Genomic DNA, 24,285 nt, shown 5'->3' on the forward strand with positions numbered 1-24,285 from the left:
AATCCAGGGCGGGTTTGGGCGGGGATGGCGTTGAGCCGGGGCCGGTTGGGTGAGGCGGTCCAGCTAGAGGCCCCCGGGAAGACGGGGTTTCGAGGCGGAAGCAGCTCAGCCCCGACGTGGCCGAGCCAACCGCGAGCTCAGCCCAGGGACCCAGGGAGCCGCCTGCGCCGGCCGGCCATGCGCCTGGGCACCAGGAACCACAATTCCCGGCGTGCCTACCGCCCACTTCCGGGGCGGGTCCGAGATACCCGGAAGTAGTTACGGAGCTCGGCCGAGAGGGCGCGGTGTGAGTTGTGTGCCGTTGTTTTCCCTCGCTCGCTGGTCCTGCCGCCGCTGCCGCCGCCGCCGCCGCCGCCGCCGCCGCCGCCGCCGCCATCATGGGGAAGCGACAGCACCAGAAGGACAAGATGTAAGTTGAGCCGCCGCCGGGAGCGGGCCTGTCCGCACTCTGCGCCGTGCCGAGTCCCTCTCGACGTCACTTCCCCGGGAGCCTCCGCCGTCCCCCGGCGGGGCGGCTCCCTCAGGCGCGGGTCTCTCGGGGTCCTGTCCCCTCGGCCCCTCCGCTCGCCAGCTCTGACCCCGCCGGCTTTCCCCTGGCGCGGTTCTCGCTCCCCAGCCTGCTCACGGGCTACAGCACCTTCCAATTAAAACAAACCCACCTGGCACCACCAGCTGCCACCGAGTTTCTTTGATTTTTTTTATGACAAGAAGAGGAACATCTGTGTCGATCGGCTGTTTTCTGCTTTCCCTTTGAAACCACTCCAGTCGGGCTCTGCCCGCTGCACTGCTCTTGTCGTGATCCTGTAACTTACGTGCGACTCCATCCGGGGGTCAGTCAGTTCTCAGTCCTCGTTTTGTTGGGCTTCTCAGCAGCGTAGGACGCGGCTGACCGCCTCTCCCCCTCTGAAGCCCTTGTACGGTGCCTGGGACACCACACTCTTTGTTTTCAGGCTACCTCAGGGGTCTTTCTTTGTTGGTCTCTTCTGCTGGATCCTCCTCCCCCCGTTCCGGACCTCCTACGTCTCCTCCCCCAGGCTTCCTCTCCATTTACATCCTGCCCGGTGGGATCTCTCCAGTCTTGCTTAGGACACCTCCACTTGGAGATCCGATGGGCTTCTCGAATTCAGTGTGCCCCACGGGGAAGCAACTCTTGATTTTCAGCACTTGAGCCTGTTCCTCCCCCATTTTCCCATCTCAGTGGTCACACCGCTCTCTCCTCGCTGGGGGTCAGAAGCCTGGGAGTTTCCCTTAGCTCCCTCTGCCTCCTGTCCATCAGTACGTCCTGCTGGCTCTTCCAGGAATTGACCGCTTCGCACTCGTCCACCAGTCCTCCCACAGGTGAAGTTGATGCCAGCTCCTTCTTGAACCTTTGTAGTCGCCCTCAGATTGGTTTTCTGCTGCCTATTGCTTGACTCTCTGCACACAGTAGCCAGAGTCATGCTTTGAGGACTTATGCTGGATCAGGGTCCTTTCATCCCGCCTGAAGCAAATCCAGAGTCCTCCCACGGCCCCTGAGGCCCTTTGTGATACGACCACCACCTGCGTTTCCATGATCAGTGGCCCCGTGCCCCCATGTGCACTCTTTTTCAGTGGCTTTGCCCTTCTTTGGGAACACACTAGCTTTTCTTGCCTCAGGGGTTTTTTTTTTTTGCGGTACGCGGGCCTCTCACTGCTGCGGCCCCTCCCGTTGCGGAGCACAGGCTCCGGACGCGCAGGCTCAGCGGCCGTGGCCCACGGGCCCAGCCGCTCCGCGGCATGTGGGATCCCCCCGGACCGGGGCACGAACCCGTGTCCCCTGCATCGGCAGGCGGACTCTCAACCACTGCGCCACCAGGGAAGCCCTTGCCTCAGGGCTTTTATACGTGATTAGTCGGCTTGGTCCCTCTGCCCCGGAAAGCTCTCTCCCCAGGTCTTCGTGTGGCCAGCTGCTTCTCATTGTTAACCCTGCCCTTTGGAGCAGGACCGTTTGGGTTTGCTTACTAGTTTGTGTATCCCCTTGTTCTCTTGTTTTTTCACTATGTGCCTGACACATAGTACGTGTTAAAAAAGCATTTTCCAAATGAGTGAAATGATTTCGGTTATCAACTTCTTACTTCCAGAGACTATTCTTTTTATAAAGAGGTGGTAGTAAGATTATCTCTCTCTCCAGGTACATTACCTGTGCTGAATACACTCACTTCTATGGTGGCAAGAAACCAGGTAAGGCATGAAATCCTTCTGTTCCTTTTGGTGTGTGTGTGTGGGTATAATTAAGGAAAGATGTCTTCACAATGCAGGAAGTGTAAAAATGAACAGTTAATAAGAACATGGAAACTATAGTAGACAAATGGGTTGAGGACACAGTTCACAAAAGAGGAAATACACTAAACATAGGAGAAAATGTTTAATATTGGTGATTTTTTTTAACATACGTTACAATAATATTTTCTCTGTCAAGTTAATAAAGAATACAAAGAACGGGGACTTCCTTGGTGGCGCAGTGGTTAAGAATCCGCCTGCCAATGCAAGGGACATGGGTTCGAGCCCTGGTCCAGGAAGATCCCACATGCCGTGGAGCAACTAAGCCTGTGTGCCCCAACTACTGAGCCTGTGCTCTAGAGCCCACGAGCCGCAACTGCTGAGCCCCCACATGTCACAACTGTTGAAGCCCACGTGCCTAGAGCCTGTGCTCTGCAACAAAGACAAGCCACCGCTATGAGAAGCCTGCTTACTGCAACAAAGAGTAGCCCCTGCTCACTGCAACTAGAGAAAGCCCGCGTGCAGCAACAAAGACCCAATGCAGCCAAAAATAAATAAATTAAAAAAAAAAAGAATGCAAAGAGCAATAATACCTAAAGCTATCAAGGCTGCAGTCAAAAGAGCACTGTCATGGTCACTGGTGGAAGCAAAACTGGCCCAGCCTCTTGGAAAGCAAAGCCAAGAGGGAGCCCCACAGCAGGGGTGTTAGTTAGGGTTGTGGCAGAAACCCACTTGGGGTATGTACTTTTTCCTCTAAGCTCTTTCTTGATGTACCCCACGTTTTGGTTCTGTCTAGAGAAAGGTATTAGTACACAGCAGTTTTTGCACTGGGTAATTTATATCAGCGTTTTCTTTTGTTTTTTTCTTGTTTTTTTTAAATCTTAACAGATTTTTATTTTTTTATCGATGTATTGTTGACCTGTAACACTGAGTGACTTCCAGGTGCACAATGCAGTGGTCTGATATTTCTGTGCATTGCAAAACAAAACCCAAAATAGGTCTAGTTACCGTCTGTCACTACACACAATTATTATTATTATTTATTTATTAAAATTTATTTATTTTATTTATTTTTGACTGTGTTGGGTCTTCGTTGCTGCACGTGGGCTTTTTCTAGTTGCGGCGAGCAGGGGCTATTCTTTGTTTCAGTGCGTGGGCTTCTCATTGCAGTGGCTTCTGTTGTTGAGGAGCATGGACTCTAGGCGCACGGGCTTCAGTAGTTGTGGCACATGGGCTCAGTAATTGTGGCTCGCGGGCTGTAGAGCGCAGGCTCAGTCGTTGTGATGCACGGGCTTCATTGCTCCGCGGCATGTGGGATCTTCCTGGACAAGGCCTCAAACCGTTTCCCCTGCGTTGGTAGGTAGATTCTTAACCACTGAGCCACCAGGGAAGCCCCCCACACAATTTTTAAGATATCATTGACTACAGTCCCCATGCCGTGCGTTTCATCCCCGTGACTTACATGCACTTTTTCTTAAAACGTAGTTGACTTGTTGATAGAGCACATACGTGAAATTTTTTACAGAGTAAGTTTTCTGTCCTTTATTTTCATTTTACACAGATATCGCACAAACAGATTTTCGTCGTCTACCTTTTGACCACTGCAGGTAAGAGTTTGGAGAGTTTAACCTTTCCCTCGTGACTGTTCTCGGGTACTCAACTGTTTGACAGTGAATCTGATCCCTGGAGATGCAGGTGTAGCTTCTGTCTGCGTTCTCCCACCCAGATCTTCTGTGGACTGGAAGAAGGGACCCAGCAATGGAAAGAAATGATGATGGTTTTCTGCTTGTTCTGTGTCTCCATTTATGTGCATTGTCTTTTAACCTTGTTCTTACCTACAGAGGCAGGTAGGCTCTGTCATCAAGCCTGCCTTATAGTTGAGAGAATCAGTGCTTCGAAGAGTGAGCTCCCTCTCCCAGGTATCCCATCAAGGAAGTGGTCTGACTCTGAGCCCAGGGCTTTCATGCTTTCCTTTTGGTCCAGAGTCTGAGTAGTAACAGCAGCCCAGAGAGTCCTGATACTGTGGCCCCTCCCCCTTCCCTGAGAATGCAGGTCACTGTGGGGGCGGGGAGGGACCCAGCTGCACAGCCACTTGGATGTCTCTTCCCACCCTTGTTAGACTAATGAACCCCAACACATTGGGGCTTGGGGGAGTGGGCAGGTCTGGTGGTCCCCATGGGCTTGAGTTTCCCCAGGTTTGAGCAGTGGTCAGCTCTGTCCTGGACACACGTGTCTACACAGCATTCTCCCCATCTTGCCCTCCTCTCCCTCCGACCAAAGTTCTGATACCATAGGTCAGGGTGAGCCTTGAGAGCTGACCAAGCTCTCCTGGTGATCCCACAACTGTGGTGAGGCAGGTCAGCCGATACCACAGGGCAGTGAGGGGGCAGGGGAGGCTGGGGGTGCAGCCGCTGAATCTGCCCAGGGCTTCCAGGAGGCTCCCCACATGGTGAGTGAGGGCTTCACCTGTTTCGCTTGGCTCAGGAAGTAAGAACAAGTGAGGCCCAGACATCATCAGCTGCATTTCTCACCACCGCCACCAGTTTTGTCATCAGCCTCCTGGAAATGTAGTCTTGTAAATTGGTTCGATGGAAATCTTTGGTTCCCAGTTCTTCCAAGAGGTCTCTGCTCTGTGTCTCGCCCATTTTGTAACTACCTTGGGTTCTGGGTAATACGTGCTTTGAGAATGTGCCCTTCAGGCCCTGTTAGGAGAAGATGCATGTTCACTGTCTTGCTGTTTGGAGCTTGCCTTGTTGTTGGGTCCTGCTCTGGTCAGTCCCCAGCAGTACTACTGGGTTAGAGTAGAAGGTTGGGCCAGAGGGGGCGGTGGTGAGGACTCTCCACAAGGGCTCCTTGGGGCAGCATTCGGGGAGGTGACCCCAATGCTGCCAGGCTGTCCAGGTCCTGGTGCCTGACCTGTGCTGACCGAACTCATAGGTGACTGATACACAAACAAGCCAGGTCAGCCAGGGCTCTTGATGACTAGTGATGGAGACCCCATGCCAGAAGAAAAGGTTATTGGCTCAAGGAAGTCCACTGGATACCATCCTCCTCCACCTGTGGGCTCTGCTTTTCCTAAGCAGACCCTCCACGAGGCAGGAAGTGGCCTTCGACACCCATATCCCTGCGCTGGAACTTACCCAGGGCTCCCGGGCGTCAGGTCTTGTCTGAGTCACTTACCCACTCCTTGGAAACATGGCGGGAACGGAGCCTGCTGTGCAGCCAGGAGCAGGCAGGGATCCTCCAGACCATGGTAACCCCGCGCCCCCAGAGTCTCCTGCGATGGGAGGGGGCAGTGCTCAGCAGTGACCCTGTCCTTCCTCAGTCTCTCTCTACAGCCCTTTGTCTACCCGGTCTGCACCCCCGAAGGCGTCGTCTTTGACTTGCTGTGAGTTTTCCCTTGACTTCTGACTAACAGATGTGGTGAGATTGTTGACACCCACTCAGGAAGGGGCTGTGGGGCCAGCTGGAGTGTTTGGGCTCCAGGCAGTGCTGAGCCTGGACACACCGAGGTCCCAGCAGCCTTGGGAGCCCTGGATGGGCCTCAGGCATGGGGTGGCAGTGCTGCTGTGACCTCTGCCTGGAGGGGCGTTGGCCTCTCCCCGTGTGGGGGTCCCTAGTGCTCTAATTCGCACCCTGTACCTGTTAGAGTGTTAATGAGCGGAGTAGCTTTCACTTCATGAAGGCAGAGCCATAGTTGAGGCGCATAATTTCCTAGTCCTTCCCTTTGAAGCTTTATGCTCAGTTTTATGTCCCAATGTAAGCCAGCTTCTGTAATTGTCTCATAGTTCAGATTCAGTTTAGAAGATTTGCAAAATACTGCAAAGGAAAAGGGAAAATTGGCCATAATTGCATTGTCCAGGGAAAGCACTGTCAATATCTGTAGTGCTCTTCTTCTGGGAGTGTATTTGTGGTAACCTGTTTGAGATCATACTGTAGAAGATAGTTCAGGATCCATTTTTCACTCAGATGAGAGCTTTTTTCCCCTATGTCATTCAGAATTCTCTGGAAATGTGATTTTTGATTCTGGCCCAGTATCTCATTGTATGTACGTCTTTTTCTGTTAATGTCATTTATCCATGTTTATGTATAACTAGAGTAAAAACCCTGAACATACTTTGAAGCCCATGTAGCCAGAAATATTCCCCTGTTTCCTCTGATGAGGCAAAAAGTGAAGTGGAGTGTAGCCCCTTCCCAGCTCCCCCTGGAGGCAGACGCCCTGCACTGTGGCCCTGTCGCCAGGCTGCACCCGCCCTCCCGCTGACGCGCACTGTCCTCTTCCCTTCAGGAACATTGTCCCTTGGCTTAAGAAGTATGGGACCAACCCCAGCAACGGAGAGGTAGGTGGCTGTGCAGGAGCTTTGGTGATGCCGGTGAACACCAGGTGTCAGGTACAGGAACGTGGTGGAGGACCCACACCGGTCCTTTCTGGAGTGTTCCCCACTTGTGTGCACATGTGCAGGCATCTGTCTTACCTCGGTCATGGACGCAGTTGATTGGTGACCCCACTGCCCCTTGCTTCCACCCCCGAGGTGTCAGTGCGTCCGTGCGCCCTCCTGTGGTGGCACAGTTCGGGGGGGCATTTGGAGTTCTGCTGTTGCAGATGGTGGTCACACATGCAGTGTACCCCTGGGACTGCTGGACGCTGGGGGCTGCGTTTTCGGCTTGGTAGCTCCTGGCAAATTGCCCCCTGGAGGAGTCGCACTGTTCCAAACTCTCATCAGCGGCGTGTCAGGGGAGATGCGTGTCCTAGACCCTCGGCAGCTCTAGGAGTCACCTGTCTCTTTGGGTGATGTAACTTGTGGGCACCAGCGTTCTGTGACGTGTACTCTGTGGAGAGTTAGGTTAAGCAGCTGTTGATGTGTCACACGTACAGGTGCAGGAGAGAATCTGGAGTCGAGTTCCAGCATACTTCCCTGCTGGACACCCCCCGCCCCTCCGCATGCCTTGTTGTAAAGCCCCAGGGCGCCCACTTTCCGTTCCTCCTGCTGCTCTCTGTTCACTTCTCAGCTTGCCTTCCCTCTGCCACATTTATTCGGTTGCACCCATTCACTCACAGAAAGGGGTTAGCCTTAGAAAGGGGTGCAGCATGGGGCCTGGCGCTGTGAGCAGAGTGGGACGGGATGCTCACCAGAGGAGGATGGGGGACCTGGGGACGTCTGTGGAGCAGTGCTATGGAAGCTGTGACGTGGGGACGAGGGGAGATGGTGGCAGATAGTCTGAGTTACATCGGGGGGGTCTTGCCATCCCTGGAGGGAGCCTGGCTTCGTTCTGGATGGGCTGGAGGCCAGATGGGTTAAGCCGTAGCGAGCTGTGATCTGGCCTGTTTGGAAGCCTGGCTCTGGCTGCTGTGTCGGGACCAGACCTCCGGGAAGTGAGGGTGGAAGCAGGGAGGCAGCAGGGGCCATGTACTTTCTGGGCAAGAGGTGCTGGGTGAGCCTGGGCTAGGGTGCAGGCTGAGGAGGTGCAGTGCAGGGGCTAGAGGTGGGCGAGCAGGGAGGGCAGGGCCTTCTGCAGACCCTGGAAGCCAGGTTGGCTCCCCCAGGGTGTCAGCCTGATAGAAGTCCAGCCTGCGTTGGGGGAGTGGCGGGCAGTGTGGTGACTGGCACTGCGGAGCTGGGAGCTGGGCTGGGTGGTAGTCAGAGCCCTGTCTGCCGGGATGAGGCCTGGTCAGCTCTGTGACAGACCCTGGGGGCCCTGTGGAGAGTGGAGGCTGTCATTGTCATCGTCTTTGGGGAGGCCCAAGAGGACCCGGGTGCGGTGAGGCTAGGGGGAGGGAGGGAGGTGGAAGAGGGGTGTGAGCAGGGTCCTGGTCCCCAGCCTCGGACGTGTGAAGTGTCGTGGGTTCAGTCTTTGCTCAGCTGTGCGCTTGTTACCTGTGTTCTGGAGGTGGATGTGTACTCTGGGGCCCTGGGCGGTAGCCTTGTTTTCGGGATGCACCGCCTCCCCTGGGATCAGGCTGCGGCTGTGTCGAGGCTGGGGCTCGCTCCTCTGTCGGTGGGGGCTGCGCTTTGCCATCGCCCCCCAGCCCCCCGTGTTTCCTGATCCACCTCTGGCCCCCCTGTCCTCGGTCTCCTCGGTTACTGTGGCCAGCCGCTCCCCGGGTGCTCCCCAGCCCCACAGCATGCCAATCGCCTGCCCCCAGCCATCACCTCTGCTGCAGGTGTCCTGTCAGGGAGTCTGTGGTGCGTCCTCAAGTGGGGCCCGTGCCCCTCCTGGCCTGTGCCCAGAGTCGCCGCGGCCCTGAGGACCGTCCCTGTGGTGTCAGCTGCTGTGAGCTCCTGTCGCCTCCTGGGACCCCGGGAGGAGGGTGCTGCGTGTGGGTCTCCCTGGGTTGGCTGTGCCTGGGGCGGGCACCCACCATCTGTCCGTAGGTGTGTGTGTGGGGGTGGTTGGCTAACGAAGGCAGGGCCGAGGTGACTCAGGGAGTGGGCACTGGGCTGGGTGCAGGGACTGTGCCAGGGGAGGGAGGACGTGGGGCAGAACTGGGTTCGGCCCTGGCGGAAGGATGCCCGGCGTCTCTTCCGCGTGGCCCTTGGAGCTGGCCCTTGGTTGCTGCAGGGCCTGTGCCTCCCCATCCAGGGTCTCCCTGCTGCCCCCTCGCTTCCTCTGACAGAGGCCTCCCCACTGGGCAGCTTTCTTCCAGCTGCTGGACTTTGCTTTATTGTCCAGGTTCCTGGAGAAGAGGTGAGCCTCAGACGAAGTCCAGAAGTTTTGAGAAAGGATCCCGTCCCATCCCCTCTTGGCATTTGCGTGTATTGACTCCTCTTCCCCCATGTTGTAGTGCCTGGTGTTTCTTGGGTCGTCACACAGCAGAACAGCAGGGCAAATGCCTGGGTCCCCACTGCCCAGCTGAGGAGATATTGATTTGGCCAAAAAGTTTGTTCAGATGCCTCTGCCCTTTTTCATGTGAGTTACTTGTTATTATTAATTACGCTTTTTTCAGAAACTGGACGGGAGGTCCCTGATCAAGCTGAACTTTGCAAAGAACAGTGAAGGTGAGTAATTCTTTACAGTCAGTTTTAGGATTGGCCCGCAGGACCCGAGGCCCCCGCCTCTCACCAAGTTTTTGTTCCTTTCTGATCAGGCTGGAGGCTTGCTTTTGATTTCTCAAAGGCTAATAATTTTTTCTTAAAGGTCCAGATAGTTGTTTTTTTTTTGCGGTATGCGGGCCTCTCACTGTTGTGGCCTCTCCCGTTGTGGAGCACAGGCTCCCGACGCGTAGGCTCCCAACGCGTAGGCTCCCAACGCGTAGGCTCCGGACGCGTAGGCTCAGCGGCCATGGCTCACGGGCCCAGCTGCTCCGCGGCATGTGGGATCTTCCCGGACCGGGGCACGAACCCGTGTCCCCTGCATCGGCAGGCGGACTCTCAACCACTGCGCCACCAGGGAAGCCCAGGTCCAGATAGTTTAAAGCTGGGGTGGGGGTGAAACCTCCGTCTTGGGGCACTTCTTCCCACAAGGGCACTTGGGCCGTGTGGGCCTCCGGTGGCCTTTATGGGTCCAGCGGGGCCCCACGGGAGACAGGCCCTGCCTGGCTGTGGCTCTGGTCCAGTCATCGCTGGAGACAAGCTGCTCAGGCTGCGGCCCAGGGCAGGCGGCCGGGCAGTGGGTGTGGGGGGTCTGACGGATTTGCCAGGTGGCTCTTGGGCTGGTTTCCACTTGGCACTGGTCATAAAGCCCCAGTCCAGGCCTGGGGTCCTGCTCTGCACTCCTCCACACCCTCCATTGTTCTCATTGGCCAGACGCCTGCGCCAAGGCGACCTCCGTGGACACCCACCTTGTTCTCGGTTCTCTGTGGGCCTGGCGCCGTGCCCTGGGCGCGTGCGGGTGCTGTGGTTGAGATCGGTGTCGGGGCTCACTGGGCGGGTGTGTTCCGGGAGATGCTGGAGCAGCTGAGGCTGGCCTGGCTCCCAGCAGGTGCCAGATGGCAGTGAACGAGCAAGCGGGCCTTGGTGACCAAGAGCACAGCACCCCATGGATGGTCCCTGGGTGCCATGTGGCTCCCTGCTCTGAGAGCGGGTGATTCGGGGAGGCCCTCGGTGTGTCTCCTTCACAAGTGTTTACTGAGCGCCTGCTGTGTGTGAAGACCAAGACAGGCCGGGTCTCTCCCGGAACAAAAGGGAGGGAGGAAATTGGAAATGAGATCACTGTAGTGCGTCAGGTGCTGCATGTAACAGGTCAGAGGTAAAGCAGGGTGAGAGAGGGTCACAGGACGACTCGCTGACAGGGTTTGAGTATAAATCTGGGGGGAGGGGGAGGAAGGGCAGGGGAGGGGAGCCCTGTGGGGATGTGGAGAGACCATTCCAGGCAACGGGCTCAGCCTGTGCAAAGGCCCCGAGGCACAGCCAGGAGTCCAGTGTTGCTGCATCAGGGTGAGCGGAGCGGGAAGCAGGGTCTGTGGTCCAGAGTCAGGTGGGATGGGGTGCAGAGCAGTCATGTGGGGCTCGGGTGGCCACGGGAGAACTCAGAGATTACAGCAAGAAAGATCTGACCTAACTTTGCCTTTTTTAAAATTTTTACTAAAAAAAAAAATTTACTAACTTTGATCTAGAGATTGCCTTTTTTTGGCTTTGTTTTGTCTTTTAATTAAAATTTTTTTTTAAATTAATTTATTTTTGGCTGCGTTGGGTCTTCGTTGCTGCGCGTGGGCTTTCTCTAGTTGCGGCGAGCAGGGGCCGCTCTTCGTTGCAGTGTTCAGGCTTTTCTTGTTGCAGAACATGGGCTCTAGGCGCGTGGGCTTCAGTAGTTGTGGCATGCAGGATTAGTAGTTGTGGCTTGCGGGCTCTAGAGCGCAGGCTCAGCAGTTGTGGCACACGGGCTTAGTTGCTCCGTGGCATGTGGGATCTTCCTAGACCAGGGATTGAACCCATGTCCCCTGCATTGGCAGGTAGATTCTTAACCACTGTGCCACCAGGGAAGTCCTCTTTTTTTTTTTTAAAGACAGCATCATTTATTTTCTTTCTATTTTTTTTTGTTAATTAATTTATTCTTGGCTGCATTGGGTCTTCATTGCTGCATGTGGGCTTTCTCTAGTTGCAGCAAGCAGGGGCTACTCTTCATTGCGGTGGGCGTGCTTCTCATTGCGGTGGCTTCTCCTGTTGCAGAGCATGGGCTCTAGGTGTGTGGGCTTCAGTAGTTGCGGCATGTGGGCTCAGTAGTTGTGGCTCACAGGCTCTAGAGCACAGGCTCACTAGTTGTGGCACACGGGCTTAGTTGCTTCACGGCATGTGGGATCTTCCTGGACCAGAGCTCGAACCTGTGTCCCCTGCATTGGCAGGTGGATTCTTAACCACTGTGCCACCAGGGAAGTCCCAAGTTGACATTTTCAGGGATGTGAAAGTAGAGAGAATTCAGGACTTCCCTGGCAGTCCAGTGGTTGGGACTCTGCACTTCCACTGTGGGGGGCCCAGGTTTGATCTCTGGTCTGGGAACTAGGATCCCGTGGTGTGGCCAAAAAAAAAGAAAGTAGAATTACTGTGTGACTCCCCCATATCCATCCCCAGCTTCAGCTCCCATCCATTGTCAACGTGTCTGATTTTACTTATGCTCGCATTCTGCACCTACTCAGGTGATTTTAAGCAGATCCTTGACATCATACTATCTTGTGCTTAAGTACTTCAGTGTGCATCTCTAAAAGCTAAAGATTTAAGAAATAATAACCACAATACCGTTGTCACATCTAAAAAGTTAGTAGGAATGCCGTAGTATCATTGACTGTCCAGCCAGTGGTCAAGTTTCCAGAATGCTCTCATAATTATTTTTTGTAGTTTTGAAATCAGGATTTTTAGAGTCCATACAACTCAAGGTCTTTCATCTCTAAGTGTTCCCCTTTCTGCAGTGTTCTTGCTGGGACTTGAACAGGCTCCCTGGCTGTGGGCGGGTGTTGGTGGGGTGGGGCAGGGCACGGAGGGCAGCCGGGGCTGGTTGCAGTAACCCAGGCGAGGGACGCAGGAGGTACGGGGACGAGGCAGGGTCTGAAGGATGGGCTACTGGTGGGTGGGCAAGGGTGACGGATGCCCGAGGTGGAGAGGGAGGCCAGGTAGGCTGGGGGCTGACAAGGCCGACTTTGCTGAGGAAGACCCTGCAGGGGTTGGGTCTTGCGGGATGAATGGGAATTCATGCTCTTGGAGGAGGAGCTTGAGCTGTGGGCTGTCCCTCGGGTTGCCCTAGTTGTGCTGACGCAGGATTCCGCCTCTCCCGCTCTCTGACCTTGGCTCTCTGACCTTGGGTGTGTGCCTCCTCTCCAGGGAAGTACCACTGCCCTGTGCTGTTCACCGTCTTCACCAACAACAGCCACATCGTGGCCATCAGGACCACTGGCAACGTCTACGCCCACGAGGTGGGTCCTTGGGGAGCCCCAGGCCGGCTCATGGGGTGAGAGCCACCGGCGCATCCAGGAGATGGCAGGGCCTGCTCGTGTCCTCCAGACTGGACCGGGGCAGTTCTGCCCACTGAGCAGGTCCTTGTTCCCTGGTGCCCCCCACAGGCATCGGCAAAGACCTTGGAGGGACCTCAGTTCCTAGTGCCGCCCCAGGGGATCACATGTTGTGGGGGGGGGTCCCGATTTCCACACCCGTCCTGCTCTGGGCCTGCTTTGGGCTGGGTGCAGATGGCAGGGCTGTGGCCCCATGATGCGGGAAACCCTCCCTAAGCCTTTTTCATGCCCATCCATGGAGGTTGGCCCCGCGGGGCTCTGGGGTCATGGATTCGGGTGGCTCATTGGGAGACAGATGTGTGACAACAGCAACCTGTCTGGGGCGCAGGAAGCCCCGCCCCTTGGTGGCACATACTTGTCCCCCCCCACTTGGTCCTTTCCCTACCTCTGGGTGGGCTCTGGGCTGCCAGGTCGGGGGGCAGGCAACGTGACAGCGGACTTTCTCCTGGCTTTAGGCGGTGGAGCAGCTAAACATCAAGGCCAAGAACTTCCGAGACCTGCTGACCGACGAGCCCTTCTCCCGGCAGGACATCATCACCCTACAGGTGGGTGTCCCCTTCCCTGCCTGCCCAGGGACCACCCGCCCAGGACCTTGGCTCCTCCTGCCTCAGTGGTCTCGCAGCCCCCTGCCTGTGTAGCTCCCAGCTGTCCCGGCCGTTGGCAGAGCCCCTCCCACCCTCCCTGCCCTCAGTCACCCTGGGCCTCCACACAGGCAGCCTGCTCAGTCCGGGGCTCACTGCTCCCCTCTGAGGCCGCCCCTGCCATGTCAGGGCCCTCGTCTCTGCCCCCAGAGCCACCTCCATGTCCCAGCAGCCCCGTTGCAGGCCTGAGGGCTGGGGCTGGTGTGCTCAGGACCCAGGGGCGAGTGTAGGGTGTGCCTGTAGGTGTCAGAGCCCCGAGTGAGTTCATGAGAACCCGGCCCTAGAAAATCAGGGTGTCTAGATCCTCCTGTGTGGCTCATCCCGTTCTAATCAGAGGCCGGTGCATGGCTCTCCCCAGTGATGGGCTCGCTGTCCCCAGGGCAGACCGTGGGGTCAGTCTGGCAGCCGGGCTGAAGGGGGGCGGCCTGCAGGAGGCCTGGAGGTGGGCACCCCACGTCCCGCGCTAACAGCCAAGGGTGCTCGGCTGTGTGCGGGGAGAAGGGTACGCAGCTGGCTGAGCCGCCATCTGTGCCACTGTCCCTGCCCCACCCCTGCTTGTCACCCTGCACAGGGCACAGTCCCTGCTGACCTGCAATGCCCATGCAGCCCCCAGCCTCTCCCCTCCAGCCTGGTCCCTCTGCCGGTCCACCCGTCCTTTGCTGCCCAGCAGCCACACGGCCCAGGATGGGTCTGGCTGTGGTGCCAGGCTCACTGCCACATGTGTTCTTTTTGCCATAGGACCCCACCAGTTTGGACAAATTCAATGTCTCCAACTTCTTTCATGTTAAGAATAACATGAAAATAATAGACCCAGGTATGTATGGCCAGGGCTGGCCCGGGTGCCAGGGACTTAGGTAGAAGAGCCTGTGCTCCTGGGTGAAGCCCCTACCTCCCTGGGGCTTGAGTGTCTGGGAGTCTCACCCAGGTTTTCACAGATCTTGCATTTCCTGAGCCCACGCTCCATTGTTCTGTGCTGGGGTTGGCAGACCACCCTGGCCCATGCCTGCCATCGGGGGCCAGACATGTCGGTGCCAGCCGGGCCATCACCATGGTGCCCGGCCTGGCCATCTCCCTGCCACCCCCGCACCGTCAGGACTTGGCTCTAGGTCTCTCAGAGCTGCTTTCTTTCCCATGTGTTCGGGGGCCTGGATGGGCCTTCTCCTCAGAGATTGTGTCCCACCACAGGGATGGGCCATTCGTGCCGGCCGCTGGGTGGGTATGGAGGTCCCATGAAGGGTGGTGACTTCTCGTGGCCAGGGGTCCTGTGATGCGAGGTTGTGACCCCTGGGGCTGGGGCCGGTCTGGGGACAGGGCAGTGGCCTCGCTCTTTCTTCCCGCACTGGGTCCTCCCTGGGTTGTTGTGACCAGGAGGCTGTGACTGTGACAGAAGCTCTGGTCACTTCAGACTCGTTTCCCGGCCGGGGCTCAGTGGCTCTGGCCTCCTGTCCCCGTCACAACATCTGGGGATGCTGCTGGGTCTCGGCTGCTCAGGGCGACTGTGCTGTTTTGTAGATGAAGAAAAGGCCAAGCAGGACCCATCTTATTATTTGAAAAACACGAACACGGAGACCCGAGAGACGCTGCAGGAGCTCTACAAGGAGTTCAAAGGGGACGAGATGCTGGCGGCCACCATGAAGGTCCCCGAGAAGACAAAGGTGGACAGGTTGAACGCTGTGAGTAGGCAGCAGGCCTTGCCGCTGCCCTCTTTGCCCCTTGGGGCACTCCTGGGGATGGGGCTGCACTGAGGCTGGCCCGGCAAACCTGGGGCCACGGACAGGTGTGGCCGGCCCGGAGCAGATGTGCTAGGTGGACAGCTGCCCGGTAGCTTCAGTGGTTCCTCGCCCCACAGCTGCCTGGGGTATGGGCAGAGTCACTGCCCTGCGAAGCTGGTTACTCGGTGCCCAGAGCAACCTCAGGGGTGCCAAGCTGCTGGGGGGAGGGAGCCAGTGGTACTGGGGGTACCTGGCACCCGTCCTTACCTTCTCGTCCGACACAGCCCACGGTTGGTCCTGGGACCCCCAGTTGGCAGTGAGGGCACCAGGATTTGCACCCTGGCTTGTCAAGCCCCCCTTCCTCTATTCAGGCAGGACCTGGTGAGCTGGGGCTGGGGGACCCTGGGAGGGGGGACCTCTGAGGTGCCCCCCTAAAGAACTGTCCAGAAAACTAAGGGTGCTAAAAGAAGAAGGTTTGTTGTTTATGATCTAATCCCAGCTCTAACACGATGGTTCTTAGAATTTTGGTGTATTTCTTTCTCATGGGAAGAAACTTTTTTGTCCTTCTGTTTAGAAGGAAAAAAATCGTTTATTGAGGCTTATTTTTTCCTGTAGGGACTTAACACATTTAAAAAGAAGCTCCAGTTCTTGGTGCTCTGAACCCCAGAGATGCCCAGGCTCTGCCTGGTGTGTTTTTCTGGGTTTCACTTAACGTGAGAGCTTTGGCAGCCAGGCCTTCAGCCCAGTTGAGACCCATGGGCTGCTGGCTCACTGTGCCCCTGCTCCCTGGGCCCTTGGGGAGAGGCCAGTGTGGGCTGGGCTGTCCTGTCCCCCTTGGTAGACCCCTGCAGGTGCCTGTGGGTGGTGGTCAGGGACACCTTCCTGGAGGAGAGGCACCAAGCAGGGCCTGACCAGCGGGGTGGCCTCGGGCTGAGGAGCCACCGTGGTTTCTTGGCAGGCCCACTATTCCACCGGGAAGGTCAGCGCCTCCTTCACCTCCACTGCCATGGTTCCCGAGACCACGCATGAAGCAGGTAGTGGCCTTTGTCTCCACCACCAGCGTTAACAGCGGCCAAGGGTGGGGTGCCCTCGTCCATGCCGTTCTCAGCGCTGCTCTGTCGCGCCTGGGCTTTGTGGGCTCGTGGGCAACTCAGGAGTGGCCAGGCACGGCCCCTTTTGAAAGTGGGCTTGTGCTTGGGATAGGGGCGGCTGTCCAGGGGGCTCCCTGGTGATGGGAGGCCCTCCCCATGCTGGGGCCACCCCACCTCAGGCTCCAGCCCAAGTCCCACCTTGGCGTTGCCCCCAAGCCCCCTTCCTCTCCTGTTCTTGGCTGGTCGGGCCCCCCTCCCCCCAGCCCTCCCCTCCCTACATCGAGGAGCCGTCAGGCCCCGCTGCCCCACCCTCCCCGATGCCCCTGGGGGCTCCGGGCCGCGGGCAGGCAGGCAGGCAGGCAGCTCAGGCCTTTGCTTGCAGCTGCCATTGATGAGGACGTGCTGCGCTACCAGTTCGTGAAGAAGAAGGGCTACGTGCGGCTGCACACCAACTTGGGTGACCTCAACCTGGAGCTGCACTGCGACCTGGTGGGTGAGGTGGCCGCCTGCGAGTGCCTGGCTGCTGGGCCTTGCAAGTCCTTCCTCACTGTCGGGGCCGCCTTCCACTGCCCAAGGGCCCTGGGGGTCCTCGGTACCCTTCCCTGGCCGCCATGTGCCTCAGCGGAGCACCTTGCCTTTTTTGTAGACGCCAAAAACCTGTGAGAACTTCATCAAGCTTTGTAAGAAGCAGTACTACGATGGCACCCTCTTCCACAGGTCCATCCGAAACTTCGTGGTGAGTGCTGTGCGCCAGCCTCCCAGTGCCCACGTGCGGAGTCCTGCAGTGACCCACGTGTGCCCGGGGGCCAGCTGGCCACACCAGGCCTCCCGGGGGTGAACCAGGAGGGCCCCATTCTCACCAGGAGCAGCTGGGGGACGGGGGGCAGGGGGGCTGAGGCTCATGGGCACGGCTTCTCACTGGCTGGTTCTTCCTGCAGATACAGGGGGGTGACCCCACGGGCACAGGCACAGGTAGGTGCTCGTGCTGGGCCCCTGGGAACTCTGGCTGCGCCACAGTCTCTGAGGGCAGGGGCGTGGGGACTCTGATAGCCCCACGTGCTGTTTCCTCATTCCAAGGTGGTTGTGAGGCCTCAGCCACAGATGAAGGGTTGGGGGCACGTTACCTCCCACTGGGCCTCCAGGGGCACCCCCTCTGTCCACAGACCAAGGGGGCCTACAGTGGGTGGAGGTTGGGCCCCACCCTGGACGCTGCCCCTCCAAAGCCCCCCTTAGCCTGCCAGCTGCTTGGGCCAGCTCATCCCTCACCCTGTGTGGTGTGAGCAGGAACCACCCGTCTCCTTGGCACTTTACTCCCTGTTCTGTGGGCCGGGCCCTAACCAGGGGCTCTGAGGGCCCTGGGGCTGCGGGGGTGTCCTGCGGGGGGGGGGGTTGGTGATGAGGACCCCAGGGATTGCGCACGGGTTTTTGAGCTGGGCCGCATCCCAAGAGCTGCGCTCAGCTGGGACCTGGTCATTCTTGCTGCCACGTGCCCCCTCCTCCTCCAGGGGGGGAGTCGTACTGGGGAAAGCCCTTCCGAGACGAGTTCCGGCCCAACCTCTCGCACACGGGCCGCGGTGTCCTCAGCATGGCCAACTCGGGGCCCAACACCAACAAGTCTCAGTTGTGAGTCAATGGGCGGTCATGGGAGGGGCCCGGGGAGGGGGTGGCTCCTGCACGTTCTCCGTCAGCCTCGCCCTACATATTGTGCCCCCGACCCCGAATCCAATCCAGAAAGTGTGGGGACACGCGCAGACCTGCCGGAGCGCTGGGCCTGTGCACCTGCACGTAAAACGAGTCAGCCGGCAACCCCACGCCTCGTGGTGGTGCCTGCGACAGGCCAGGGCGGCACCAGATGTGGGTGTGGATGTGGATGCCTGGCCGGGGGGCAGAGACCCAGTGAGGGGTCGGGAATTCTGCTGTGAGTGTTTTGGCGTTAGATGCCCGGGTCACCCACCTTGGTCCTAGTAGGTCTAAGTTTTGGTGCTGAGAGGGTGAGAACAGGCTAGATGTACAGGCTTGGGCGGCCTGTGTCCAAGTGTCTGGGGGGTGGGGGCCTGTGTCCAAGTGTCAGTGGAAGGTGGGGGGCGGCGCAGGGGAGCTGCAGGGCCTCAGAGGAGAGTGTTTTCCCAGGAGCCACACGCTGCCTGCGGAGGTTGGTTTGGGCCACATGGCCACTGATGGCGCGTCGAGGACGGTTTGGGTGGCGGCTCGCATGCACCTTTGCTGGCTTCACCTGCAGAGCCGCCTGGCTTGGTGGAATGGGGCCCCAGGTGGAGTGTTTCTCTCCCGCTCAGCCTTCTCTAGGAGCTTTATGAGTTCATCTACGTTTCTTGATTCATGATTCTTAAAAATCCTTAATTTTTTATCTGTGTTCCAGATATTTTCCCAGACTTTAAAAATTTCGGGGAAAGGTGGCACATGTTTTTACATCTCTCCTGTGGCATTTCCACTTGTGCTTCAGGAGTCCCCAGTGCCATCGTGCGTGTGTCTCGGGGAAGTTGTGGAAGGCTTTGGTTTTGGGATCTCACTTGTCCGTGGTGATTGTGTGTGACGTGGGCACAGCGTTTGTTTCCTCCCAGTTGTGCTGGTGTCACTCAGAGCAGTCCCCTCCCCAGGTGGATGGCAGCCTTGCTGGCAACTGAACAGTCAGGATGCCTGTCACAGTCTGTCAGGTAGCTAGTTGGCCCCTCGGCCATTGCGGGCACTGGTGGAGTGGGGAGGGGCCCCCGAAGGGCGGAACACGCCCTCCTGCCTGATGGGTGGTCCCCTGTCTTAGGTGACTTGTTCCCAGTGATTTCCCTGCTCATCCTCCAGCGGAGCCCCTGAGAGAGCTTCCCACAGAGAAGGCACTTCCCGCCAGCCATGAGGGCCTCGGGTCGTCCTCCTCGTGCCCCGGCACTCGGCACCTTCCTGTGGGAATTGGCTCTCACTCTGTTTGTTGTTCCTTCCGCCAACGTTACACTTAACCTGCTCACACCAGCTCCGCACTGGGCTCTGCAGTGAGTTCCAGGAGGTCCACCCTCACTATTTGTTTGCATGTTGCTTTGGCTTTGATTGCTTATTCTCTAATCTGGATTTTATTTTAACTGTAAAGAGCGATGTGACGTGTGTTTTATTTATTTATTTAATTAAAAAAATTTTTTTGTGACGTGTGCTTTGGAACAACGGACGTGCGTGGGGTAGTTTCCATCTAAGGATGTGCCTTGACTTCTCCTTGGATGTCTTCTATCTTCTAATGCGATTTTACAGTTTCTTCACATGGGTCCTTTGCCTTCCTGGATAAAGCAATTCCTTAAGGATTTTGTAGTTTGTGATATTTTTGTAAACAGATTTTTTTTTCCCTAATTCTGGGTGGTTATTTTTCATGTAGAGAAAAACTATTATTTAGGCACTTTATCAAATTCTCTTATATTTCCAGTAGTTTACTGAAACTGTCTTAGGCTTCGTAGACATTCACGTTATCAGCTTGAGGGGATGTCCTCTCCTTCCTGGTGCAAACATGGTCCCCTCACCATCAGGCTGTGTGTGGGAGGACATGGGCTCTGTTGCGTCACCCGATCAGGTTTGCTGTTGGGCCTACTTTTTCAAGCGAGGTTGCTGAGTTTGCAGATGCTTTCCTGTAGCGTCTGTCACTGTAACATATGCTGTTTTTCTCCCGGAGGCTGTGGGCCAGCCTTTCTGCTGTGTCCGTGTGTCTGTCCTGGCCAAGATTGTAGACTGCTGCTCCCTCCACATGGGGGCCGGCCTGGGTCATCTGTGCAGGTTTGATGGGGATCCGAGTACCGTGGGAGCTGCCCATGGGGCGAGGTGGCCGGCACCTTCTGGGGGGACAGCTGACCAGCTTTGGAGGTGAGGCAGCTGTTGTGACCTCGCTGGGCAGGGACGGCCGCAGAGCGTCCTGCTGACCCTTAGGTGGGCTTTGCTGCTCCGGCCAAGCACTGATTCACATTTTGCTGGAATGGGACTCACCCATCTCTGGATTCTCAGCCTGTGTCCATGCATCCCCCTCTCTCCCCATCCCTGACCACATCTGTGTCGGTTCTTCCTCAGGGCTTACAAGGGTTGTCTGCTCTCACTTTCTCTGTAGTTATTTTCAGTTTCTACTTCGAATTGCTTCTTCCTGGTTTCTGTTCTCTCCTTTCTTATCGGCCTGTGCGTCCCCCGCCCACTGCTTGCTGGTGGCTGGTGGTTCCGTCTCTCTCATCCTGGCAGGGCTATGTGGCAGGTTTCTTAGCCCCATGGGGCTGGGTGGGTGCTCTGCGTGCTGTTGGCAGGGCCGGTGGTGTCACCTTTTATTATTATTTCCAACTCTGCTTAAATAGCCAGTAAAACCGCTGCTGGATTGGTGGCGGTTTTCTCTTTTTATTTCTAATATTATCGGGTGTTTTGTCTTTTCAAAGAGCTAATTTTAGACTTTATTTCCTTTCTGTTATGTCTTGGTCTCCCTTTTGTTGTTTTTCTGTTTTCCTCCTGTTACTTTAGGTTTATTCCATTCTCTCTTGAGTTTCTTTAACTGTGTTAGAAGTGAGAATAGGAGACCTGCCTGGCGGCCGGAGGTCGGGGATGCACAATTCCGCGATTTTTGACGTCTGGCAGCCCGATGGGCTTGGAAGGCGTGCGCTCCCTGGGCAGCTGCTGACGCGTTGATGGAGCTCGGTCCCGCACGGGTTGTGGGGATGTGGGGGCATTGCTGCACTTCTCTGGGGACTGCTCCATGTTGCGACCATCGCCACACTTCCTGCCTGTATCCCTTCTGTCTGCTTCCATCCTTCTGCTTTTAGCCTTGTAGATTCTTGAAGTCTTAAAGCAGTATCTTACACAGCACACACCTAGATCTTGGTTTATTTTAATTCAGCCTGACAGTCCTAAGTGTATTTAACTTTCTAGTCACTGTGCTGCTTCTGGTGATCTTAATTTGTTTTCTACTTAGTCTTTTCTTCTATTTCTTTTTGTTTCCTTCTTTTCGCTCTCTCCTGGTTTGGAACTTAGACGTTTTCCTTGTGGCCACGAAGTACATCCGTCTAATGTCTGAAGTTACTGGTTAGCGCCCCCCCCCCCAGTCAACCCGCCGGCTCTCACATCCGTGTCCTCGGGGAGTTTAATTTGCCTTTTTTAAAGAATTAATTTATTTATTTTTGGCTGTGTTGGGTCTTCGTTGCTGCATGCGGGCTTTCTCTCTAGTTGCGGCGAGCAGGGGCTACTCTGTTGTGGTGCGGTGGCTTCTCTTGTTGCGGAGCACGGGCTCTAGGCGCGCGGGCTTCAGTAGTTGTGGCACGTGGACTTCAGTAGCTGTGGCTTCTGGGCTCTAGAGCGCAGGCTCAGTAGTTGTGGCGCATGGGCTTAGTTGCTCCATGGCATGTGGGATCCTCCCGGACCAGGGCTTGAACCCGTGTCCCCTGCATTGGCAGATGGATTCTCAACCACTGCATCACCAGGGAAGCCCCCTAATTTGCCCCTTTTTATACCAAATTAAACATGAAGATTTTTGAGGTTGGCCCTTGTGTCCCTTTCCCACGTGTGTCTGTGTCTGGACCCCTTCTTGCTTGTTGCCTCCTTTCTTCCGGGCTACAGTCTGTGGTCCTGTAGTGAGTCTCTTGATGGGACGGGCTGTGGGCACAGCGTCGGCCCAGTAGGAGGTTGGCGGTGGTCAGGCCTGGAGGCAGAGCCCCTGCCCCTTCCTGCACGGCCTGGTAGGGGGCCGAGGCAGGCAGGTGGGGAGGCGCAGGCTCTCCCTGACCATCCCTCTTTCCCCAGCTTCATCACCTTCCGCTCCTGCGCTTACCTGGACAGGAAGCACACCATCTTCGGGCGGTAAGGAGCTGCACATGAGGTCTGTGTGTGTCGGGGGTGGGCGGCTACCTTCCCCTGGGCTGGGCCTGCTCCCACTTGCCCCGTCTGTGTCTCTGCACAAGTGGGGGCTTGGGGCTTCTCTGGCGGGGGATGGGGGTGGGCAGGGAGTTGGGCCCTCTGGACCTGAGACCCGTCCCAGTGGCCTACCCAGCGCCCTGCCTGCACCCTCAGGCTCTCCCTTGAATGGTCCCGAATCTTAAAGCTGGGCCACATCCTGTCTCTCTCCCCATCTCCTGTCTGGAGCTCGGTACCCATCCTGTGAAGGCCCAGATGGTATTTCCAGCTCTGTGGCTTCATGGTCTCTGTCACACCCCGTCTCTGGTCGTAGCACAAAATCAGCTACAGGCATTATGAGCGTGGACGGGTCCCGATCAATCTTGTTGACAGAGCTGGCAGGCAGCTGGACTTGGCCACCAGCCGGGCCCGGGGACCCCGCCCCTCATCTCTGGGTCCTACTGGCTCCTTCTGGAGCCACTCTGTGCCCCTGGCCTGCACAGGAACATGGCCTTTGGGGGTGCCCTGCCCTGGGCACATTCTCAGGTGCCCCATCGCTCTGCTGCAGGGTTGTTGGAGGCTTTGACACACTGACGGCCATGGAGAATGTGGAGAGTGACCCCAAAACTGACCGCCCTAAGGTATGTGCCCGGGAGCATGGGGGCTGCTCCTCAGGCTTGGCACTGGGCAGGCCCTAGGCAGGCTGGGGGCATGCGCCGGCTCTGCTCACCCCCTCCCGCCCCCACCAGGAGGAGATTCGCATGGACTCCACCACAGTGTTTGTGGACCCCTACGAGGAAGCCGACGCCAAGGTGAGGGGGGCACTCGGGGCCCGTTCCGTCCCCAGGAGCCCCACCCGGCCCAAGGGCTCCAGGCCAGACACTCCCCTGCCTGCCACAGATCGCTGAGGAGCGGAAGAAGACGCGGCTGGAGGCAGCGGCCCTGGAGAGCACAGCCAAGACCAGCCAGCCCCAGCAGGGGAGCCAGGGCCCCCAGACGTACCGCCAGGGAGTGGGCAAGTACATCAGCCCGGTGGTCACGTGAGTCTCCACGGTGCTCTCCCTGCACTTACCGCCGGGGGGTGGGCAGCCGGGGGCACCAGCATGAGCTGGCTGCTGGGGGCGCCTTGGTGCAGGGTGAAGGAAGGGGGGTCGGGGCCTGGTACCCACATGGCAGCTCTCGTCTGCTGCTTCTCTCCCCAGGAAACGGGTAGCAGAGGAAGAGCCCTCCACCAGTGCAGCTGTCCCCGTGGCCAAGAAAAAGCCCAGCCGAGGTTTTGGGGACTTCAGCTCGTGGTAGCAGGCTGGCTGCTCTGGATTCTGGTAGGGACTTGGACTGTGTCCCGAGTTGTCTGCCCTTTGAGCTGCAACTCAATAAAGCTCTGGTCTATTGGCCTGGGTCCTCTTTCCTGGCCTTGGGAGTCCACGGGCCATCTCTTCTCTCCCTGGGTAGGACGGCCTGGCCCTGTCTCCACGTCTGCTCCTCTGCCTCAGTCAGGAGGGTGAAGCCAGCTGGCTCCCGCTGTTCCTGGCAAAGGGCGAGCAGAGGTCCTGGGAGCTGGTGTCTGTCGTCCCCCCAGCCCCTGCCAACTCCTCTCCAGCCTCAGGGCCTGGCCTTGTGCTCACACACGACCTGGGGACCTGCTCGGTGGTGTCTCTTTCTACTGAAGATCTTCAAAGCCTGCCCTTTCCGCGCCCTCCATCCCACAGTCCTCCTGACTGTGACGCTGCTCCCTTGGCTTCCAGAAGCTCCCATGGAAGCTGAGGGACAGCTGCCTCCTCCCAGGGCCCGTCTACTCCCTCTGCAAGGCCAACAGGGTCATCACTGCCCTCCCCTACTCAGCACTTGTGTCCTCGGGTCAGCAAGGCCACCACCCCCTTGGGCTCTGGTCCCGTTTCTCTCCTTTCCTGCCTCACCCGAAACCTCACGTCAGTGAGTGCCAACAGCTCTTACTTCTAGAAGGTACTGTGGCTCTTTCCGCGTCTCTGCTTCTGAGCCCTGGGCCTGTCTCACTTGCCTCCTCTGAGCCTCATGTGCAGGTCCCCACGGATGGTGGTGCCTTCCCTGCACACGGACCCACCGTGCAGCCCGTCCTCCGAGGCCCCTGCCCACGACCATCAGCTGGGACCTGGGCTCGACGGTGACCTTTCCATTCCCCCGATGCCTTGGGCCAGGCTGCCGTCCCTCACGTCTTCCCAACCCTCTCCACTGAGGGGCTTACACGCCCGTGCTGTCTCCGGGAGCTGGGGTCACGGGGAGGAGGTGGCCGGGCCTGGTGACGGCCAGCCTAAGTGCCCTTGTGGGCCACACAGGGACGCTTG

General features: G+C 57.5%; 1 protein-coding gene across 3 annotated transcripts; it reads left to right on the plus strand.

Moving 5' to 3' along the window:
- The first annotated feature begins 246 nt into the window (after positions 1-246).
- On the plus strand, positions 247-23,553 carry PPIL2 (peptidylprolyl isomerase like 2). 3 transcript variants are annotated; one of them, XM_060310014.2, is made up of 21 exons: positions 247-409; positions 2,150-2,199; positions 3,800-3,845; positions 5,564-5,626; positions 6,527-6,578; positions 9,185-9,236; positions 12,489-12,580; positions 13,132-13,221; positions 14,056-14,131; positions 14,830-14,990; positions 15,988-16,063; positions 16,503-16,609; positions 16,767-16,856; positions 17,059-17,092; positions 17,626-17,743; positions 21,875-21,931; positions 22,533-22,605; positions 22,714-22,776; positions 22,865-23,004; positions 23,167-23,286; positions 23,417-23,553. In XM_060310014.2, exons 1-20 carry the CDS (start codon positions 378-380, stop codon positions 23,261-23,263), a joined length of 1,569 nt encoding a protein of 522 aa, XP_060165997.1. In that variant the 5' UTR covers positions 247-377; the 3' UTR covers positions 23,264-23,286; positions 23,417-23,553. The 3 variants fall into 3 exon arrangements, with proteins under 3 accessions (XP_060165997.1, XP_030692144.1, XP_069899535.1); XM_030836284.2 differs by lacking the exon at positions 23,417-23,553 and having other exon boundaries at positions 23,167-23,406; XM_070043434.1 differs by lacking the exons at positions 5,564-5,626; positions 23,417-23,553 and having other exon boundaries at positions 23,167-23,406.
- The last annotated feature ends 732 nt before the right edge of the window (positions 23,554-24,285 follow it).

This window comes from Globicephala melas, chromosome 13 (genome assembly GCF_963455315.2).
Source record: "Globicephala melas chromosome 13, mGloMel1.2, whole genome shotgun sequence".
Taxonomy (NCBI): domain Eukaryota; kingdom Metazoa; phylum Chordata; class Mammalia; order Artiodactyla; family Delphinidae; genus Globicephala; species Globicephala melas.

Excerpts from the sequence above, each read along its gene's own strand:
- PPIL2 (XM_060310014.2), top strand. The coding sequence starts at position 378 with ATGGGGAAGCGACAGCACCAGAAGGACAAGAT. Across the intron at positions 410-2,149 it reads CAGCACCAGAAGGACAAGAT|GTACATTACCTGTGCTGAAT; the intron begins GTAAGTTGAGCC and ends CTCTCTCTCCAG. Across the intron at positions 2,200-3,799 it reads CTATGGTGGCAAGAAACCAG|ATATCGCACAAACAGATTTT; the intron begins GTAAGGCATGAA and ends CATTTTACACAG.